At 53.3% G+C, this 19,257-nt stretch overlaps 1 protein-coding gene across 4 annotated transcripts in view; it reads right to left on the reverse strand.

Moving 5' to 3' along the window:
• NOS1 (nitric oxide synthase 1) overlaps window positions 1-19,257 on the reverse strand; it is a 59,018-nt gene that overhangs the window by 22,417 nt on the left and 17,344 nt on the right. For all 4 annotated transcript variants that reach the window (XM_048964222.1, XM_048964220.1, XM_048964219.1 and 1 more), the window contains exons 2-9: window positions 12,377-13,329; window positions 6,336-6,468; window positions 2,371-2,508; window positions 2,084-2,229; window positions 1,648-1,810; window positions 852-943; window positions 542-683; window positions 81-220 (exon numbers count right to left, since the gene is read on the reverse strand). In XM_048964222.1, coding sequence (XP_048820179.1) covers window positions 81-220; window positions 542-683; window positions 852-943; window positions 1,648-1,810; window positions 2,084-2,229; window positions 2,371-2,508; window positions 6,336-6,468; window positions 12,377-13,089 — 1,667 coding nt within the window. In that variant the 5' untranslated portion in view covers window positions 13,090-13,329. The remainder of the gene's footprint in view (window positions 1-80; window positions 221-541; window positions 684-851; window positions 944-1,647; window positions 1,811-2,083; window positions 2,230-2,370; window positions 2,509-6,335; window positions 6,469-12,376; window positions 13,330-19,257) is intronic.

The raw sequence follows: 19,257 nt of genomic DNA on the forward strand, positions 1-19,257 counted from the left end.
GCAAGGAGATGCAAGGATGCAAGCCAAGCACAGGAGATAGTTAGTGGTGAAACCAGAAAAGCTGAGCCCCTCTAACTTACTTGGGGTGCCGGATGGGCACTTCCAGCACGAGCTCTGGGGGGATTTCAAAGAGCTCTGGGTCGTTGCCGTTGGCTTGGAGAAGCAGAGGCAGAATATCGAAACGGCCATACGGTGCCTTCCACCCCTGCTGAATGCAGATCTATGACCAAAACAAAGAGGGTCAGAAATTCCTGCATGCCATCTGCCTTTTGGGTGCTGTGAGCAGGGACTCAACCCTTAGGGTTGAGCACTGATGTCCATCCAAGTGAGCTATGCCACGGGTTTGCCTATCACAACCAACCCATACCTGGAAACGTTTTTATTCCTGGAAAAATACTAGAGGAGGACACACCAAGCACTGGAGGGGGTTTAATGCACACTGCAGACCCAGCACCTTCCTGGGATGTCCAGAGCCGCTGTGTGTCCCCAGCAGCCCCCTGGTGCCCCACGTGGAGGATCTGGTGCCCCATGGCACTGGTACCTCTGTGAGCTCCACGTTGGCAGGGTCCCCCAGGATGGTGCCGTCGGGCTGCTTGTAGCCAGCGTAGCGGATGAGCTGTGCGTTCCAGATGCGGAAGTCGTGCTTGCTGTCCGTCCGCTGTGGGAAGATGGTGATTGCAGATCTGTGAGGAAGAGGCAGCACTCGTGAGCACCAAGGAGATTGCAGCATGGGGAGCATCATCAGTTCCCTAACACCGGGTCACGCTCATGCTCCCCCGAACAGGTGCTGGCTGTAGCTCTCCAGGTACGCATCCCAACACAGAAACCATGGTGACCCAGTGGTGGCTCACCTGAGGTTCCCTTTGTTGGTGGCATATTTGATGTGATTGCAGATATAATTGAACATCCCATGGGCTGTGGTGCAGTCTCGAGCGTCAAACACCTGAAAGAGTGCAAGCAATAGTGGTGGTGGTACAGGATGCATGCTGAGCTCCTAGGGCAGAGTCAGGCAGAAGGAAACAGTACAGGGAAGACCCTGGAGGCCACTTTGATATCTTAGGTAGCTAGAGCTCCATAATTATGTGACCCCCCCCCCTTTTATGACAGCTGGATATCTGATCCAGATGCTCCTGCTTTGGAGAGGAGATTCATCTCCTGCTCAGGCAAAAGCTTCCTCAGTGCAGTGCTCTCAGCCCAGCTCATCCTCTTGCAGCTCTGGTTTCTGTTCTTTCTTGTAGATCATGACTCAAGGCTGAAATTGAGAGGTCTGAGGGACACTGAGGGAGTGAGGAAAACAGAACAGAGGCTCATCACTAGACTTGAAGCCAACATCGTACAGAAATGGATCCCCAAGGTTCAGAAATGCTAAAAAAAAACAGCTGAAGGCTAAGCTGTTGCTGAGCCTCAAAAACATCTGATCTATGCTTTGGGTTTCAAAGCAGCCCACCAGCTCCCTGGCACCAGATTCCACTGGAGATCACTAACTCAGATCCTACTCTGGCTTCCAGCTAGTCTAAATGGCATGGAGGCCATATCTCTGCCACGGCACCTCTGTACCATAGGTACACTTCTCCGGAGCGCCAGCTTCCAGTCGCCTCTCCAAAACCCCAGTAAATCCTTTGCAGGCTGTGCTGCCGTGGTGCTCACCTGCAGCTTGGACCACTGAATCCTGCCCACACAGCGGGCTGCATTCCTCCAGGCATGCTTTGCACCATAGATCAGCTCTGTGTCCCGCAGCTGGTAGGTGTCGGTGGCTTCAATCTCCTTGGTCACCTCCTCCAGCCTCTCCATGTGGGCCTTGGAGCCAGATCTGTGTGGGCAGGGAATGGAGGAGATGGCATTCACCAGCCTGGTTGGAGGGCAGAGTCCTGCTGCTCTCCTCTTAGGAGCATGTATATGCACACGAGTGCTTTCAGATAAAAGGTGGCCAGATGCAAATGGAAGAGGTCAGTCCTCTGTGTGGAAGCACACAGTAAGTGCTACGAATGCAACTCCATGAAGAAACAGCTGCACTACGGTCTTTGTATTGACTTGCAAGTGTGAAAGGTCAGCATGAGCAGTCCCTCCTCTGGCCAGCACTTACCTCTTAATGGAGGAGTAGTACTGATCAATGAAGTCCTTAGCCAGGAGGAGCACCTCCTCTTTTGGCCTGGTGTCTTCTGATTTGCGGACGTGCTGGCTGGGGGTCATCACAGAGCCCATGCAGATCTGCTCAGTGCATGCGGTGGTCTGGCAGGACAAAAGGAGGCAAGCATGGTTACATCCAGCTCTGTATCTCCAAGCAAAAAAAAAAACCATCTTTGGAGCACTGTGATCCACTCATCTATGCTCAGACAGCTTTGGGGCAGTGTCTAAAAGTACCCTACTCACCATTGCTGTCTTGAGATGCAGAGTGTCGTGGAGCACGGAGCCCGTCTCCCAGTTCTTGATCTTGACGAACCGCGGGCATTTGGAGGGGCTGCCGTTTGCTGCGCTCTTTGTCGGGGACTGCCGCCCCGATGGTGCTGGCTGGGCAATGGAGAAGACCAAGCACAGGTTAATGTTCATCAGTGGGATACAAGGAAAAGCCACGACAACAAGCAGTGTCTTTTGTTAGTGGATGCCTGTGCTTAAATCTCGGTGATGGTGCAGTGAGAAAAGGTGAACGATCCAAATATTTGGCAGCATTAGAGAATCTGCAATGGAGCAACTAACTCTCAATGCAATTGAGAATTCATCTCTGCTCACCAGACAGCCAGACCTGTAGGAGGAGAGTTAAAAAAACAGAAGTGACTGAGATGAACACTGTGTTCAAGTTTCCCAGTGGAGGACATACCTCTGTGAAGTGTACGAGATGTATCTTCTTAAGGAGCATCACCTGCTCAGGTTCTGCACGTGCCAAGCTCAGCCTCACAGATATGCGCCCTCTGAGACAGAGCTAACAGCCTCTGAGCAAGCCAGAGAGATATCTGCTTTGATATCAGCACAGGAAGAACGCAGAAATAAGGATGGATACATTATGCGAGTGGGAGGGCTGCTGAATTATGCATGGTCGGATTACTTCAGTGTCAGCTCTGGATCTCCAGCCCACCTCAGTGCTGTGCGTCAGGGCGCACTCACACGGCACGTCCTCAATTACATGCCAACGTAAGGAAGGGGCTTAGCCAGCAGTGAGCTTTGGCTGCACCTTCTGCTTGCTAGCACTTGTGTTTGTGCGTGCTTTCAGGTCTCATGTGCAGTACTTGTGATGCGAGCTCTGCTCCCCCAAGAACTTGGAAACTTGAAGAGCAGCCCGTGTCTGCTGGGGTATCATGGCAGGGAGATCCACAGCGGCCCTGGGAAATAGAGACACTTCTTCTGGGAATCACATCTCAAATTCAAGTGTGCTTCAGTGACTGCTGATGGAGGTTTCAAGGGAAAACCTGAGCTCACAGCAGGGCCAAATCCTGCTTGGATTTGGTGCCACTTGAAAGCTTGCATCCCTGCAGAACAGGTCTGTGGGCTGCATTCTGATGTAACCTTCTTCTGTGAACTCTGTAGTTTGTTTCTTTTTCTAATCCATCATGAAAGGTTTGCTTGTTTTAAGTGTAGAGGTGGCATTGCCTTCAGATTTTCACCCCTTGTTGGTGGTTCTGTAGTGAAGCATAGCTCTGGGCTCTTGCCATAATCATGGCTCATGGAGCAGCAGCAGTAAATCCAATGTTACAGCCCTGGTCCCCAAAGGACCAGGATAAGAACAGCCAGCACACAGTGGAGGAATCTCTTATTTCAGAACAAGCTGCTCTGCTGATGAGCAGACCCAGGGGAAAGCAGGGGGAAAGCAGAAGGATGACAACAATGCTGTTGTACCCAAGAGCACACCGTGAACCCAGGTGTAAGACTGAGCCCAACCTTGGAGCAAGAAAGCACACAGTCCAAGCTGGTGGATATTGGCTGCCTAACAGGTATTCTGTTCTATTCTGTTCTATTTTATTCTGTTCTATTCCATTCCACTCTACTCCACTCTTCCCAATTCTACTCTAATTTATCCTATTCTGTCTTAAATCTCTCTCAAAACAGCTCCCTTTTGTTGTTGTCTTTCCCCTGCAGATACCTGCAAGGTTTGCATCCTTGCTGAAAGTGGGCCGCAGTCCCAGGGTGTGCTGAAGCCCCAGGCAGTGGGGGTACCACACCTCCAACCACGGCACAGAGCACTGAAGAGTGAGCAGCACCCAGAAGGACCGGGGAAGGATTCCATGCCTTCCCTGCGCGGCACTGCTGGAGTCAAATATTACCCCAGCTTCTGCCAGGCAGGCTGTGCGTGATGCTGTCATGTTTTAATTAGGCAGCTGTGATATCAGTGACTCAGGAGGGGCGGTGAGGCACGCGTCGCAGCATACATTATGCAGCACCTTCCATGGGCAGCCTGGGCACTGACAGGGGGTGCAGCTCACAGGCTGTCTGCAGCTCTTAAGAACTGAAGGAACACACTGGGTGCTGCCTGGGGAGAGTGGGGCTGGGGCATTTCCTCCTAGCCTGCATCAGCTCCACTGGCTGAAAATGTGCTCTTTGTTGTTATGGAGCTGTTAATCATCCTCGCAGGCACGGAGCTGGTGCAGGTCCCTTCCTTTGCAGCCTGTGCGTGCGTCCCCTGTGCCATCTTGGGGCTCCAACAATTCAATCTGCATGGCTGCAGCACAGCACTCCTGCTGGAGTCAGTGCATCTCCCTAGGGCTTAGGGCTCTTGGGAAACAAGCACAGCACACGTTGTCGTTTTGCAAGAAAACCCAAAGTTCAGACCCGGAGAAGGGATGGATGCCCAGCTGCCTTTCAGTACCTTATTACAAGCATCAGTGAACACTGCCCACCTGGCTGAGCAGCTCCAACAAATCCTGCCTTAAAGCTCTTAGACGTAGCTGGGGTTTGGCTTGATGTGAGAAGTTCAGCAACGTTCCCACTGCCCCTTCTGGCAGCGAGAAGCAGCCCTGCCTCCAGAACAGTGCTGGGATGAGAGGGATCAAAAGAGAGCACTGCACGTTGAGCGGGAAGGAAAATAAAGAGTTTAACAGCAGCTTAAGTCTGGGGATTTTGGCAGCCTGAACATGGAGAGGAATTAAGCTCTGAATACAGAAGGTTATAAAGTGCTTATAGTAAGAGACACATCCACGCATGGAGCTTAGAGAAAGAGGCAGAGTGGTTGTGGTTTCCAGAAAGGGAGCACAGCAGTAACCTGTCCCTGGGAGCTGACACTGAGACCTGCACACTGAGCATGGGGGACACCAGGGCTCCCAGGGTGTCTGTCCGTCCATCCATCCATCCATCCATCCATCCATCCATCCATCCATCCGTGGGACACTGTGGCAGAACATAGGGTGGCGATGGGGAGTGGGTTGAGTGTTAGTGAGAGGTTCTGCATGGTGGGCATGGCACAGCTCCCCAGGGCAGTGGGCACGGCCCTGAGCTGCCAGAGCTCAGGGAGCACTGGGACACCACTCTCAGCCACAGGGTTGGGTTTGGGTTGTTGCAGATGAGGCCAGGAGCTGCATTCAGTAATCCTTGTGGGTCCCTTCCAGCTCAGGATGTTTTCTGGTTCTATGGTATAATCCTATGAGCATTGCATGGCAGCTCATTGGAGCTGGGAAGAGGCACCAGAGGAATTTGCTGAGGGCGTTCCTGAGCTGAAGGAATGCTGATTTTCTCAGAAATCTTCATGTGACCATGAAATCACTTTGTTTCCCTCCCTTGGAGAACACAATGTCATCCTGACAGGGAGAGGGCAGGCAAGAACACACAATCCCTGGATCGGTCCCCATGTCCTGACCCACGGCTGGTTAATCCCAGCGGGACACTCACTTGACCACGCAGGCTGTGCCATGCTCACGCACATCACGTTGTCCCTGGGGTAATTCTGCCTCTCCCTGGCTTTGCTACAAGTGGGAGTTAATCCATTTCTGGCAAGGGAGCCTGAGAATTTATGTCCGTGCAGCGTCAGGAGATGAAAAGGTGCGGTACAACACATTATCTGAAGTGCTGTGTTGAATTGCTGTCATATAAATCAGAATGACCTTAACAGTGAGGCTCAACATTTTAGCTATGAAAGGGACAATGGTCCCAAAGGAGGTTTGGGAGACATGTCCTGGCCATGCTCCCATTGCACCGTGGCTCTATGGATGAGGGGCACCCTTCCCCTGCCCAAGCTATGGGGAATTTGGCTGCTGGACCACATGGGCTCAGTACACTGTCAGCTCTCAGGACCAAAGATCCTCAGGACAACGCAAACAGTCCCTGAAGGCCATCCATGGGGTGAGAGCCCGCCAGAAGGGTCCCTGCTCCACCACCCATCCCCACCCAAAGCAGCACAAGAGGCGGGTGCTTACCTGCTCTGCCTCGGAGTAGGGGTTGTTGAGGACCACAGGCGCATTGCTCTTCCCCCACAGGTCACCGAAGACACGGTCGTTCTCCATCTGAGCTGGGAAGGCTGTCTGCAACTTGTTCTCCCCTTCCCTGAAACTGAAGGGTTAAAACCAGTGGGGTGAGCAGGCTGGGGATGGACAGCAGTGTCTGGGCTGTGATTGCTCCAGGTTCTGATGGAACAACTTCGTATAGGAGCCAAAACTCACAAGTTGTGCTGAGGGAGTGGAAGGAACGCTCTGCCTTGGCCAAGAAGATGAATCACCTCTGCGAGGTAAACCAAAGCACAACTGCAGGAGACCTGCACCCTGCTTGGTGCTTGGTGCAGCGTGCCCATACAGCCCCAATGGGGTTACATGAGAGACTTCTCAAAAAAAAGCAAGAGAGCAAACAAAGAGTTTGGGGCAGGAGAGTTGTGCACATTTATAGCTACAAAGCCTTGCAGCAAAATCAGATGTGTTCGCAGACAGCGGTTGGTGTTGATAAGTGGAGGGAAAGAAAAAATCCAAGGAAAAGTCGGTGCTCCCAGGAGGGAGAGGCAGCGCTCTCTCCTCTTCCTGACCTTTACAGATGCTGCAAACGCTGGCGGGTGCGAGTGGCTGTACCTGGGTGGATCTGTGCAAACAAACAGGCAGCCCGCCTACGCGGCGTACATCTGTAAGTCTGGGGACAGGGACGTCCCCGGTGCTGCTGCCCCTGTCTGCACAGCACGGCTGATGGAGCTCGCTGCACCATGTCTGCCTGCGTGCTTTGTCTGGGGACCGTCTGCAGGGCGTTCGTGAGGCTGCTAAATGCCATCCAACCAGCGGATGGAAAACCACCACCATACGAACCCATGTAACAGAGGAAAACAAACAGAGTCTGGGAGATGTGAGACCCAGAGTGCACGGGCTGCATCGCCCACAAAGCACCGACAGCCTCAGTGACGCCACACTTGGGCAGGAGCTTCTCAGCTCCATAGGTTGTGCTGCACGTGGCCACGGATGGGTCCAGCGCAGCGTGGTGCTGCTTTGCCCTTCCTCAACAACCCGACTTGCAGCGAGCGCTGGCAGTAGTAGTGCTCCCACTGTCAGTCCTTAAAAAGCTTCCAGATGTCTCTAAAGTCCATAACGAGCCTTCCCATTAACAACAGCAGGCTCTGGCACCGACCGAAGCAGGACGTGGTGCTCAGGACATGATTCACACCAGCACGGTGCTCTTGACACCATCTCGAGGAGACACGTACGCACAGACAAATCCAGTCCCATGACCTCCCTCGCCCTCAGCGTGGGTGAAGCTTAAGCAAAACACTACACTTACAGGCTACCTCCCTGCACCCTAACTTTTCAGCAGTTTTTCTGCATTTACAGCATAACATTCAGCTGCCAAGATATCACACTAGGCTCCTGGATGCCTTCCAGACATTGGCTGCCTTAGGGCGAGCATGGCCAGTGCTGAGCATGAGAAGGGTATAGGTGTCATCAAGGCCAAATTTGTCATCAAGTACCCAAATTTGTGCCTCCCAACACCAAAAAAAGGTGGTGAGAAGAAATTTGCTGTAGGCTTCGCATCTGGACAAGCATCATTGCTTTTCCAGACTGGAGACCAACCTAGAGCAGGTCATTGGCCATTCTTGATGCTGCTGGGGACCAGCACAAACCACACACTCTGTGCTTTACCAGCCCATCAGGGTCACTGGACACAGCCCTCTATCTAGGGAATTCCCAGCAGCAGGACAGCATCATGAATTCCCATCAAATCTGGCTCTCCCACAAAACAATCCCGGCTGTTAAACCTCCTGGAGAATATAGGGAGGTGATGGATGCCTCATCCCTGCAGATACCCAAGGTCAGGCTAGATGGGGCAGTGAGCACCTGATCAGATGCCAGTGTCTGTGTTCATTGCAGGGGGGTGGACTAGATGGCACTTAAAGGTCCCTTCCAACTCAAACAATTCTATGATTATGTGATTCTACAGATACCCATTTCCACAGCTGCACATTCCTGCACTTACCCTGAGCCCCAAGACACCAGAGAGCATGAAGGTTGATGGATGCATAGCCTGTGAGCATAACAAACGATGAGCATGCACAAACCACCCTTTGTAGCCGATGAGCCTCCATGTCCTCCTCCAGGCACAGGCCGGTACCTGTGCCAATGGCACGGAGAATGGCCAGATGCTCAAATTAAGTCATCGCCATAGTCAGCCACTCTGTGCATTAGAATCATGGAATCATTCAGGTGGGAAAAGATGTCTAAGATCCCCACATCCAACCCAACCCCACTGTGCCCACTGACCATGTCCCTCAGTGCTGCATCTCCACACTGAACACCTCCAGGGATGGTGACCCCACCACCCCCAAGGCAGCTGTGCCACTGCTCCTGGGAAGGGAGAGTAGACAGAAGCAGGGTGGATTTGATGAAGAAAAAATATGAGAGGCACCATCTCACAGTGCGATCCATGCAGGCATTGGGGTTGGACACCCAGAGCTCCATGCCCTGTTGCACATTTGCACCTGGGACAAGCACCAGGTTGCAGTTGCTGTTTTGGCTTGCACTCACAACAAGGTGGGATCTATTGCAGGAGATGCAGCGAAATCACTAGCTGAAGCTGGAGCTGGAGCTGGCCCCACAGCACAGCAGCTGTGCCCTGGCTGAGCAAGAGCAGACCTCGTTGGTTTGCCCACAAGTATCCGGCTCTTTCAGAGACAGAAGCGAGGAGAGAAAAGCCCATTCAGAGCCTTGCTCCAGTCCTAACCCAGATGGGGGGAAGAAAATAAAACAAAAATCAATAGCTTCATTTTGCAAATATTTCCTGCCCGTTCCTTGCCTGTGTGCAGGCAGCAGCAGGGTCTCTCAGACCCGCTGTTTTCCTCCCTTGGCCCCATCCCCGGGGTGAGCTGCCCACGCAGGATGCTCCTGGCCTGGAGACCCGTGCCAGCCTCCAGGCAGCGCTTCCAACGCGCTCAAAACCTGCACACTTGGATTGGAGCAGGATTTTGGGAAGGGACCTCGGGTTTTTTTTTCTGTGGTTCTGAAAGTAAAACGACTGCTTAAAAAAAGGCAGAGGAATCCTGTCCTCCCCCAGCCGTGCAGATGCTGTCTCACCTCGGAAGGAGCATCTGGCTGTTTGGGAAAATGAGAGGCACCACTGTTTTCTTTTGACTAATTTGATGATGTTGCAGTGCTCGGAGTGATGAAGCAGAAAGGAAGTTGCTGAGAACAGCCCTTTGAGAAACATCTCCAAAGCTTTTCCAAAAAGGAAGGAAAAAAAAATATAAATATATGAGCAAAAAAAAGAAAAGAAGTTTGTCACTCGGCTCCTTTGAATTTGCTTGGCAGCAAGCTCTCTGATTTCCCAGGCAGAGATGAGAGGCACAAGCGGCTGCTGCCATCCCCAGGGGCCAATTTGGGTGAGGTGGCGGGGATGGCCGCACACTGGGGGCTGGGATGCTATTGAGACATGGCTCCATCCCAGCTGAAGTGCCGAGAGTTTGGGGCCCATGTGGGACAGTCACCACATGGGAAAGCACCACAGCCCCACTCGTTACAAGAGCAGTTCTCAGGGTCAAGGCAACCAGTGCAGGAACTGAGATGAGTGGAGCAGAGCTTCAGAGAGGCCGTGCTATGCCATAGGAGGGTGCTAAACGGGGTTGAATGGGTGCTGGCAGATAAAGACCTGGGAAGAGACTGCAGTGCCCCAGTTGATCCCAGCATCATTCGAGCCAATGTCAGGCATGACCCACAGCTGTCCTTGTTCCCTTCCAGCCATGCTCAAAGGGCATCCAGAGGAGCTCAGCCTCAGTGCCTGATCTGCAGCCACATGCAAGGTACCAAGAGCCCCCCTGGGAGAGCCCAGTGCAGTCGGCGTGGTGAGGAGGAAGGGTTTGCACAGGAGCAAGGGGAGGAAGGGGAGGGCTGCTCACTGCCAAGGCTTTGAGCCTCACCATGTCACAGAATGCAATCACATGATGGTCCCAGGGAACCTTTCATTTCAGAGGTTTTAAAGTTTTGTGTCCAAGTGCAGAATAATGAAGACATCAGAAATGCAAATGAAATGTTTTGAGCAACACAAAGAGATTTTGGCGGCAGCGAGGGAGGTGGGAGGAAGAGAATTTTCTCGTATAGAACTGCAAAATTACGGGGTTTATTCCAATGCAGGATGGAGCCTGAAACCCTTCGTAAACAGAATCCCTGCTCCCAGCACTCTGCTCCCTCCCAGGCCCCCACACTGCCATTTCCATCGTGCCACTTGTGTTAGGGAGCTGACCTGAGCAGAAAAATAAATCACGGCAACTCGGCGGGGTGGAGAGGAAGGAAAGATGGGACATGACAATCTCCCCAGAGCTCAGAGGGAAAACAGACCTGGGTTCGCTGGCAGGGAGTGAATCAAACTCTATTTTTATTTTCTAGCCCACGGTGAGCCTCGTGGCAGAAATGCCAGCTCTCATCATACCTTGCTCCCCACTTCCACGCTGATTTATGACCGACCTCACAGCAGACAGCTCCAGCCATGGAGCGGACGTTCAGCCTTGGCTCATCCCATGAGCATGCACCATGTCTGTGGGGCACCTCAAAACAGGCAAGGAGCTAAGGATGGGTCACTGCAGGAGCACAGACCCTGGCTGCAGGGGTTGGGGATGAAATGATTTTTTTTTTTGCTATGCAAACTTCCCATCTTTCTTACGAGAAGCAGTGCTGAGATCCCACAGCACCAGGTGTAATTCGCATCGCTTTCAGCAAAGCCCACTTTGAGCAGGGAACATTCTGCTGCTCACGGATAACCTCAGCCCCATGCTGCCCCTCCGTGCCCTGGGAAAGCTGTCAGAGCTCAGCAGCCCGAGCGGCTCTGACAATCGCTGCAGGCAGTGAAGGTCAGCACCAGGCAAAGATGGAGATGGAGCGGGGTGGGGACCGGCACCTGGATTGATGGCCAAGGGGTCCAGGCTGCGGGTCTGGAGGTCAACCTTGGGCAAGGGTTTGCACCCTCCTGATCATTAGTTAGAGCCCTATTGCTGTTTTGATTAATGTCAGCTTCGCGCATTCCCCCCAGCCTGGAGAAACCCCTGCCTGCAGTACCATCAATCCATCAAGGCTTGGGGCATTTCTTTGGCATCGACCAACACATCTTTCCGCTCTCCATCAGTCTCTGACTTTTCTGCACATCTCCAAACCAAGAAAACTCTCCCTGCAGAAGCCCTTCCCAATGCCAAGCTACGACCAAGCAGAGGAGGGGACCCATCTGCAGCGGTGGGTGCAGGCTGCCCTTTCCCTGCAGCACAGCTCCCAACAAATCCCCCAAGCACATCCCCCCCCCCAGCTTCTCCCGTCCTGCCGCAGGAGCAGGGCTGCAGCTCCTCATCAGGCGGAAGACTGAAGGCTAATTTTGATTGAAAAGTGGATTTTCAACTCCAAGCCACTTATATAGATTTTTAAAGGGTATTGGGAAGTGAAGGAGTTGAGCTTTGAAGTACCCACTTTGTTAATATTTTTGTTGGTTTGAGGTCCTTCAATTTCAGTGAATTTAGAGTGCTTCAGTTTAATCTCTTCGAGAGTAGAAGAGATTCCTCAAAGAAAAAAAAAACAAACACGTTTTTCATTTCCCTCAACCAGAGCAGAATTTCCTTGGTGGAGATACGGCTGCTGGGCTGGGGACAAGGGGACATGGGGATGGGGGTGCTCCATGCCCCCAGGGCTCTGCTGCAACACCGCAGCTGTCCCAGCAAAGAAATGCTCTTGGAGCACTCTGATGTGCCCGGGGACTTGGGTCTTTACATCACCCATCAAATCAGCACAACATGCTATTTATTTCCTAAGCCTCCCCAGCTCCCGCATCTCCCTTTCTTCTGCCACCTGCTCCAAATTTTCCATCCTTTTCATCTATCCCTCACAATAGCTTCCCCTCTTTCCCTGCATCCCATTCCCATCCCACTGCGTTGTATGATGAGTTTGGGAGCCATCTATCAGCACCTCCACCACCGAACACCAGCGCATCGCACCCAAGGTAAAAAATGTATGCAGGGACCTACCAGTCCACCTGGACTTCTATATCCCTTGTCTCTACCTTGCAGGGCACATCTCCACCGCCGTCCTTACTGCTGCTCTTCAGGAGGTCCAGGACAGGCTCAATCTCCTTGAGAAGCTCGTTGTCTTCCACTCCGCCATTGAGACAGAGGTGGCTGCAGGCGCTGTCCTTGCCCTTGCTGCCATCCTGCCCTTTGGGGCCGGTGACCAACCCGTTGACATGGACCACGGGCTCCACATCCCGCCCCGTCTCCCTGGTCCAGAGAGAACCCATGGCTGCAGGCAGTTCCTGGCCGTGGAGGTTGGGGTTGGACAACTCAACGGCTCTGGGTGCAGGGCAGAGGGGCCGGGTGACACGGATGGTTTTGGGTGTCCCGTCGCCTGCGAAGGTGGTCTCCAGGTGAGTGGTGAAGCCCTCGGGGCCGCGCAGGATGAGCACCACGTAGGTCTCGGAGGCGATGCTCCTCAGGATCTCCAGCGCGCTCTCGTAGCTGGTGTCCACCAAGGGCCGCCCATTGACAGCTAAAATGATGTCCCCAGCCTGCACGAGGCCACTCTGCTCAGCAGCTCCTCCCCGGATCAGGTCGGAGACGATGACGGGCGGCTTGCTGACGCGCTCCTTCACCAGGAAGCCCAGGCCCCCCACCTTGCGCTTGAACAGCCTCACCGAGATGACGTTGGGCTGCAGCTGCTGCACGCTGAAGGCGTTCTCCTCCATGGCAGCCACCTGCAGGCTGGGAGCTGGATGCTGAGAACCGGGGCACGATGGGGCTTTGAGCACCTCGTCTCACTGCAGCACACCTCGGGGCTCTGTCTGCAGCATCCTTGCAGCAGGTGTCAGCAGGGTGAGGGGCAGCGGGGGCATCGCTCAGCGAGCATCAGGCAGCAGTTCAGTGCCAGGTCCCACAGAGCATCCCGTGAGCTACTCAGGCTGCGGGTGGGCCAACAGCTGCTTTATCTAGGGGAGAAGACAACAAAGAGAGAGGAAGAAGTGACATGGGGTAGATAGAAAGTGCCACAGACACCCACATGGAGCAGCCCAGCCCTGCAGATATCAGCCACCGGGCTACAGCCTCTCACAGTCCTCACTCTCCTGCAGAGCATTCCTCACTGTCTGCTCAGGAGGGGATGGAAAGGTGGAGCAGGGAGCTGGAAGGGCTGCAGGACAGCCCAGCTCACGCCCTGCCCTCTCTTATCCAGGAGCAGAAATTCCTGAACACGCTGTGCAAAGCAGAGCAGTGTGGAGCTCCACAGGGTTCTGCTGGAGATCCGCCTATGTTTTGCTGAGCGTCTCCAACCCGATACAAGAGATGTGTCGGGGGAGTGGGATCCATATCCCTGCCCAGGGCACAATCTGGCCCATCGGTACCTTCCCACTGAGCCCGTTTCAATGCACCAGGAGGTAAGGCAGCAGCCAGTAGCAAAGCGAGGTGGTAGGAAAGTACAGTCAGCTCCTCTCACCCGGGCTCTCACTGAGCTCTTTGCACTGACAGGCGTTTTTAAGCCTGCCTGATGGGATCACAGCTTAGCTCCTCCTCTTCCCACACTCTAGCACTGAAGTACAAAGCGGGGCTCCCCCGAGCCCAACAGCTCCCCACAAGCTGTCTGCACTGGTAGCAAGCCAGCCCCAACTCCTGGGGGCTCTGTGCATGACGGCACATCGCCCACGGGTCATTGGTTGCCAATGGGGCTTTGTGCTCACACTGCTAACGGCAGCTCCCAAACCCACTCTGTGTTCCTCTGGCATTTCTGAGGTGCCCTGGAGATGTTTCTCTCGGGAGCTGTGCTGTGGCATTTCGCAGCCAGCTGAGATGCAAATGGTGTTTCTTGCTAAACCTGAATTTTGGGGAGGAAACGGAGGGCACTAGGTCTGCAAACTGAATGCACTGATGTGGCAGAATGCTCCTCATCCCCAGAGACACCACAGTGGGGATGTTTGCACCTTCAGCATCACCAGCTGTGCCCAAAGGACCAACTCCTTCCTTCTCCATCCCATCTCCACATCCCCAGCTCCACATCTCCAGCTCTGAGGAGGTCATCAGGACCCCAAATCCCGGGCAAGTCTGAGCCGTGCAGGATTCATTTCCAACACGATGTAGGAACAAATGGCTCATGTATGTACTACATACATACATTTGTTCCTACATGATGTAGGAACAAATGGAGTGCTGTGTGAGCAGCACTCAATGCAGGGCCACCAGCCTCCCTGCCGTGGGGTCAGCTCCAGTGCTTGCTCTGCGTTAGTCACTGCTGCAACAGTGCATATAGAGCCCATGCAATATACTCACAACGAGCCCAGCGCTGCATTCACTGCAAGGATAAATCCCCACGGCCCCAGAGCACGCTGCCCTCTGTGCTCAGTGCTGCCTTTCTACCACGGGGCGTGATTTAGATGAGCCCCAGAGCTCAGACTCCATGCGATGTCTCAGGGAGATGCTGTGCCGGCGGCGTGGGCTGCTGGGCTCGGCGCTGCCTCCAAGCACCATTAGCAGCCTGATTGATGCAGCCGGCAGCAGCAGCAGGTGTGTCAGGTCGGGTGTTCAGAGCTGCCGTCTCAGTCCCTCAGATCAGCGCAGTGAGTGTTGTCACTGAGCTCTACTTGCACGGAAATGTATTTCAGCCTGGAGGGGGGCTGGTGCTGTGTGCCCCCAGTGCGTTACACATCCCCAGCTGGGCTGTCTGACTCTGCCTCAGTTTCCCTCAACTTTTGAAGCATAAAGGAGAGGAAGCCAACTTGAATTCCCAGAAGGCAGCAAGCGCTGCAGAGCTGCAAGCTTTCAGAATCTCATTGCAATATCACCAAAGCATTAACTCCCTCCAGTCTCAACATCCACCTGTGCAGCTGCGCCTCATTCTGTAGGCATTAACCAGTGCAATAGGTGCAGCACACGTACCCCTACGGCAGGTGTAGGGGCACAGTGCAGCTTCAAGGGCAGTTGCATAAGGAACAAATCATGGAATCATTAAGGTAGGAAAAGACCCCTCGGATCCCCAAGTTCGACTCCAGCCCAACCCCACCGTGCTCACTGACAGTGTCTCTCAGTGACACGTCTCCACATTCCTTAAACACCTGCAGGGATGGCGGACCCTCCTGCTCCTTAGGCAGCCTGAGCCACTGCATCACCACTTTTTTGGAGAAGAAATTGTTGCTAATACCCAATCTGAGCCTCCTCTGGCACAGCTTAAGAACATTCTCTCTCATTCTATTGCTGCTATCTGGGAGTGTACCCCACTCTACCCCACCACAGCCTCCTTTCAGGAGTTGCAGAGAGCAATAAGGTCTCCTCTGAGCCTCCTCTTCTCCAGACTGAGCCATCCCAGCTCCCTCATCTGCTCCCCATAAGACGTGTGCTCCAGACCCTGCACAGCTGGGGTCCCTTCACTGGACACGCTCCAGGGCCTCAAAAGTCTTACGCAAGCCAACAGAGAAAAGCATTCCGAACCAACAGATAACATTCCAAGCAACAAACCCCAGCACATGCCTTAATTGGTGATTTGATTTAAAAAGCAAAGCGGAGGGGAAATAAATCTCCTTCCCTGAGCACAATCCATTGCTCATCACAGCCACAACCTGCGGGCTGGGCAGAGCCGGCATGGACCCAGAGCCTCTGGCGTGGGCACCCTGCACGCCCCTGCCCTCACAATGTGATTTCAAGTCTCATCTCTCGTAAATCATCACTGCAGTAATGGCTCACATTTCTACGTGCCAGCTTTAAATGGACACCATTGTCTTATTTAATTAGTTTTCGTGGGATTTATGCCGCTCAACGCAGAACCCCAGGGCTGATGGATTTATGCCCGTTTAATTTTTACAACCCGTGGAGCGTCAGCGACTCTGATGAGGAGCAATGGGATGCAACATATGCACAGTTACTGTAAACCGGCATGTTTGTGCATCTGAAAATGGAGCATTAAAGTGATTCACTGGCAGGCAGCTCGCTCATGCCAGCCCTTCTGCGTGCTCAGACCACGCCGTACCTGTGTGCACGGCCCTTCCTTCCACTTCCCTCCAGCCCTTCTGATGTCCGCACGCAGCTGCAGCCAAGACCCACAGCCCTGTCCTCCATCCCATCCCTACTGCTGGGACCTGGGGCACTGCACTGCATTCGCTGCACCTTGCTGACAAACCCAATTTACACCAGGTGTGAATTGAATCATGGAATTGTTTTGCCGCTCACACGACAACCCCACGGCAGCACCCAGCCGCAGGGCTTTGCTTTAGGGAAGGCAAATTTTTACGCGTTTGCTCATCACCACAAATCTGTGCTGAAGCCCCCCGCCTTTGGGCAGCCCCAAATCCCTTTGTCCTGCACACGTACACAACCACTGCCTTTGGTGTCCACCCAAACCATCTCTCCATAGCGAATTAAACAACCAAAGAAGCCTGGTCCAGTCTGTGCATCCCGTGCGCTCCGTGTCCCTGTCACCTCAGTACCACCAAAACGCCACCACGACCCATCAAAGCACCACGATTCACCTGCACCCTGCCCCACCTGGTGCCCCACACCGGGCAGGCTGCGAGGTGATCGGTTCCAGTGTTGCCAAGACAACTCTGTTGACAAAATCTCTTCTTCTTTTTTTTTTTTGGCTGACAGAAACCCGGTTTTGTTTTAATTTGGAGTTCGAGGCTGAACATATTTCTGTAGCACGGCTGCCGTTTCTATTTTACTGTTTCGTACAATATTTTCTTGGCGCCTGCGGTGTGCACTGAAACAGAGTTCAGATAAAACCGTCGGTTCCGCCACTAACGCCGCCGCAAACTGATGTTCCTATTAGGGCTCGGCCCATCTGCAAAGCATAAATTTCGCCACGATCAATTTGCCGAGAGGATTGGAGTTGCACCAGCGGCTCCAATGTGACAAATGAGAGCCGTGTTAACACAACAACGCTTTGTCCTAAATGACAAAATAGGTAGATGGGAAATAAATGAGAAAATGCCGCGTGATGGATGGCGCTGAAACCCAGTCCCAGCACGAGAGAGGGATCGTGGCTCCATTTGGAATAAAGGAAAAAGAGAATCTGAAATTGCAGCAGGTTGGCTCGGGCTGCAACTCCTGAGCCATCAGCGTCGACAGGGCCGCTGCCGGGAGAGAAGCTCCTGGCTCAGTGCTCCAATGGGGGTGGTCACCCCTCCAGGACGCTGAGTGGGAACTCACCTCATTGTCACCACCTTGCACCAAGACTGCTTTGTGCCACTATTTACAAACCTCTGGAAAATATCGAGCTCCTGGTTGCACCATCCCTTGGGTTTTCCATCAGCACGTGTTGCCATAGCACCGACAGCAGCAGCAGTGCCCTCCTGGGACCCATCCCTTGTCCCGCAGAGGGCTTTGGCTCTGATTTGAGCACGATTGGGGTGGGGGGATGTAGACTTTTCAGCTTCCAGCATTGTGCTGTGGGTGCTGCCCCAATGCTCAACTCCCCTAGCTCATGGGACCACTCTGTGCCGCCGCTGGCTGAAGCACCCCAATGGGACCGGTGCCCTCAGCTGAGCCACAGCTCTGTGGACTGAGGGGCAAAGGGTGAGTTCTGCTCAGAAAACAGCCAGATTTTATGACTCTAACAGCAAGGATGGGCTGCGTGCTTTCAGCGTGTCTGAAAGCATAAGCCCGAAAGTCTGCAAAATGGGATTAAGACAAGCCTGCCCTAGAAGGGTACTGCGGGATCTCATAAAGCATTTCGGAATTGTCATGCAAAAGAGGGGCTATAGAAAGAGTTGTATTAGCATAAATACCTCCAGTTTTATCTACACACATGCAGCACTTGCAGGCTGCAACATTCTGCATATGGATCAACGTACAGATAGCATACAGGCTTCACAGCCATAGATTATAGAGCAGGTTGCTGGTTCCTGTGGCCATACCCTGAGCTCCGGGTTGGTGCTGGTTTACCTCACATTGCAGCTGCCTTGCAGGGCTTGGGCTCTGGCATCACACAGCCCAGCGGGGCTCCTGGGGGAGAAGCAGATGGAAGCAAACGTGCTTTCATCCAGCTCCAGTCACAGACAGTGGCTTACAGCTCCTTCTCTCCTCGGGACACAATGTGTTTATTTTTGGATACGTACAAGAGATCGGATCACGTCTATAGATTTCACTTAATACACAGATACAATCAGAGCAGCGGGAGCAGAGCCAGGGCTTTTCACTCTCATTTGTACTCTGTCAGAACCGGTCCCTTTCTATCGGGGTTGTCTTTCTTTAGTCAAAACTGATGGTATCAACAAGTACCAGACAATACCCTCGTTACTCGGGAAAGGTAAATGCTAATCTATGCGCGCCGAGCTCATGTGACTTATGGTTACTATATATAGTTGTTTTCAGGAGCTGATTTGGGCAATCTGGCAGATTTCCTGAGCCTTTTGTACAGACTCACTACAGAAACACAAAACACAAAATACGGGAGGCAGGCAGCTGGGAGGGGGGGAAGAAATAAAACCAAGAGGGCCACAACACCCCCAAGGGCCCCTGTCAGAACGCTCAGCCCCAGGCACGAGGCAGCGATGCCCCCGCCTAAGATGGCCTCTCTGGAGCTCACAGTCCATCCCTGGCAGTGGGAATGGGCGGAAAGCAAAGGGCGTGAGAGCTCAGAGCTGCTCTCAGGGGAGCTCAACGCTGCTCCCGGCGCAGATGTCTCATTAGTGCAATATTGCCCCGAACCACGGCTGTGCCAGGAGAGGCTCTGCACCAGGTGTTTGTTTGCAAACACAGGCACGTTCAAAAGCTAGAGTGGTGGGCTGCTGGTGGCAGCGGTAAGAAAATATTCTGGGTGACATAAGCTGGAAGGAAACAGAGGACGAAATTACTGACACAAAAAATCAAACTCTTCAAAAGAAGACTTCCCCACCAGAGACCTTTAGCTTGAAAGGAACAGCAAAGGTGTGCAGCTG

This window comes from Lagopus muta, chromosome 17 (assembly GCF_023343835.1).
Source record: "Lagopus muta isolate bLagMut1 chromosome 17, bLagMut1 primary, whole genome shotgun sequence".
In the NCBI taxonomy this organism is placed as follows: Eukaryota; Metazoa; Chordata; class Aves; order Galliformes; family Phasianidae; genus Lagopus; species Lagopus muta.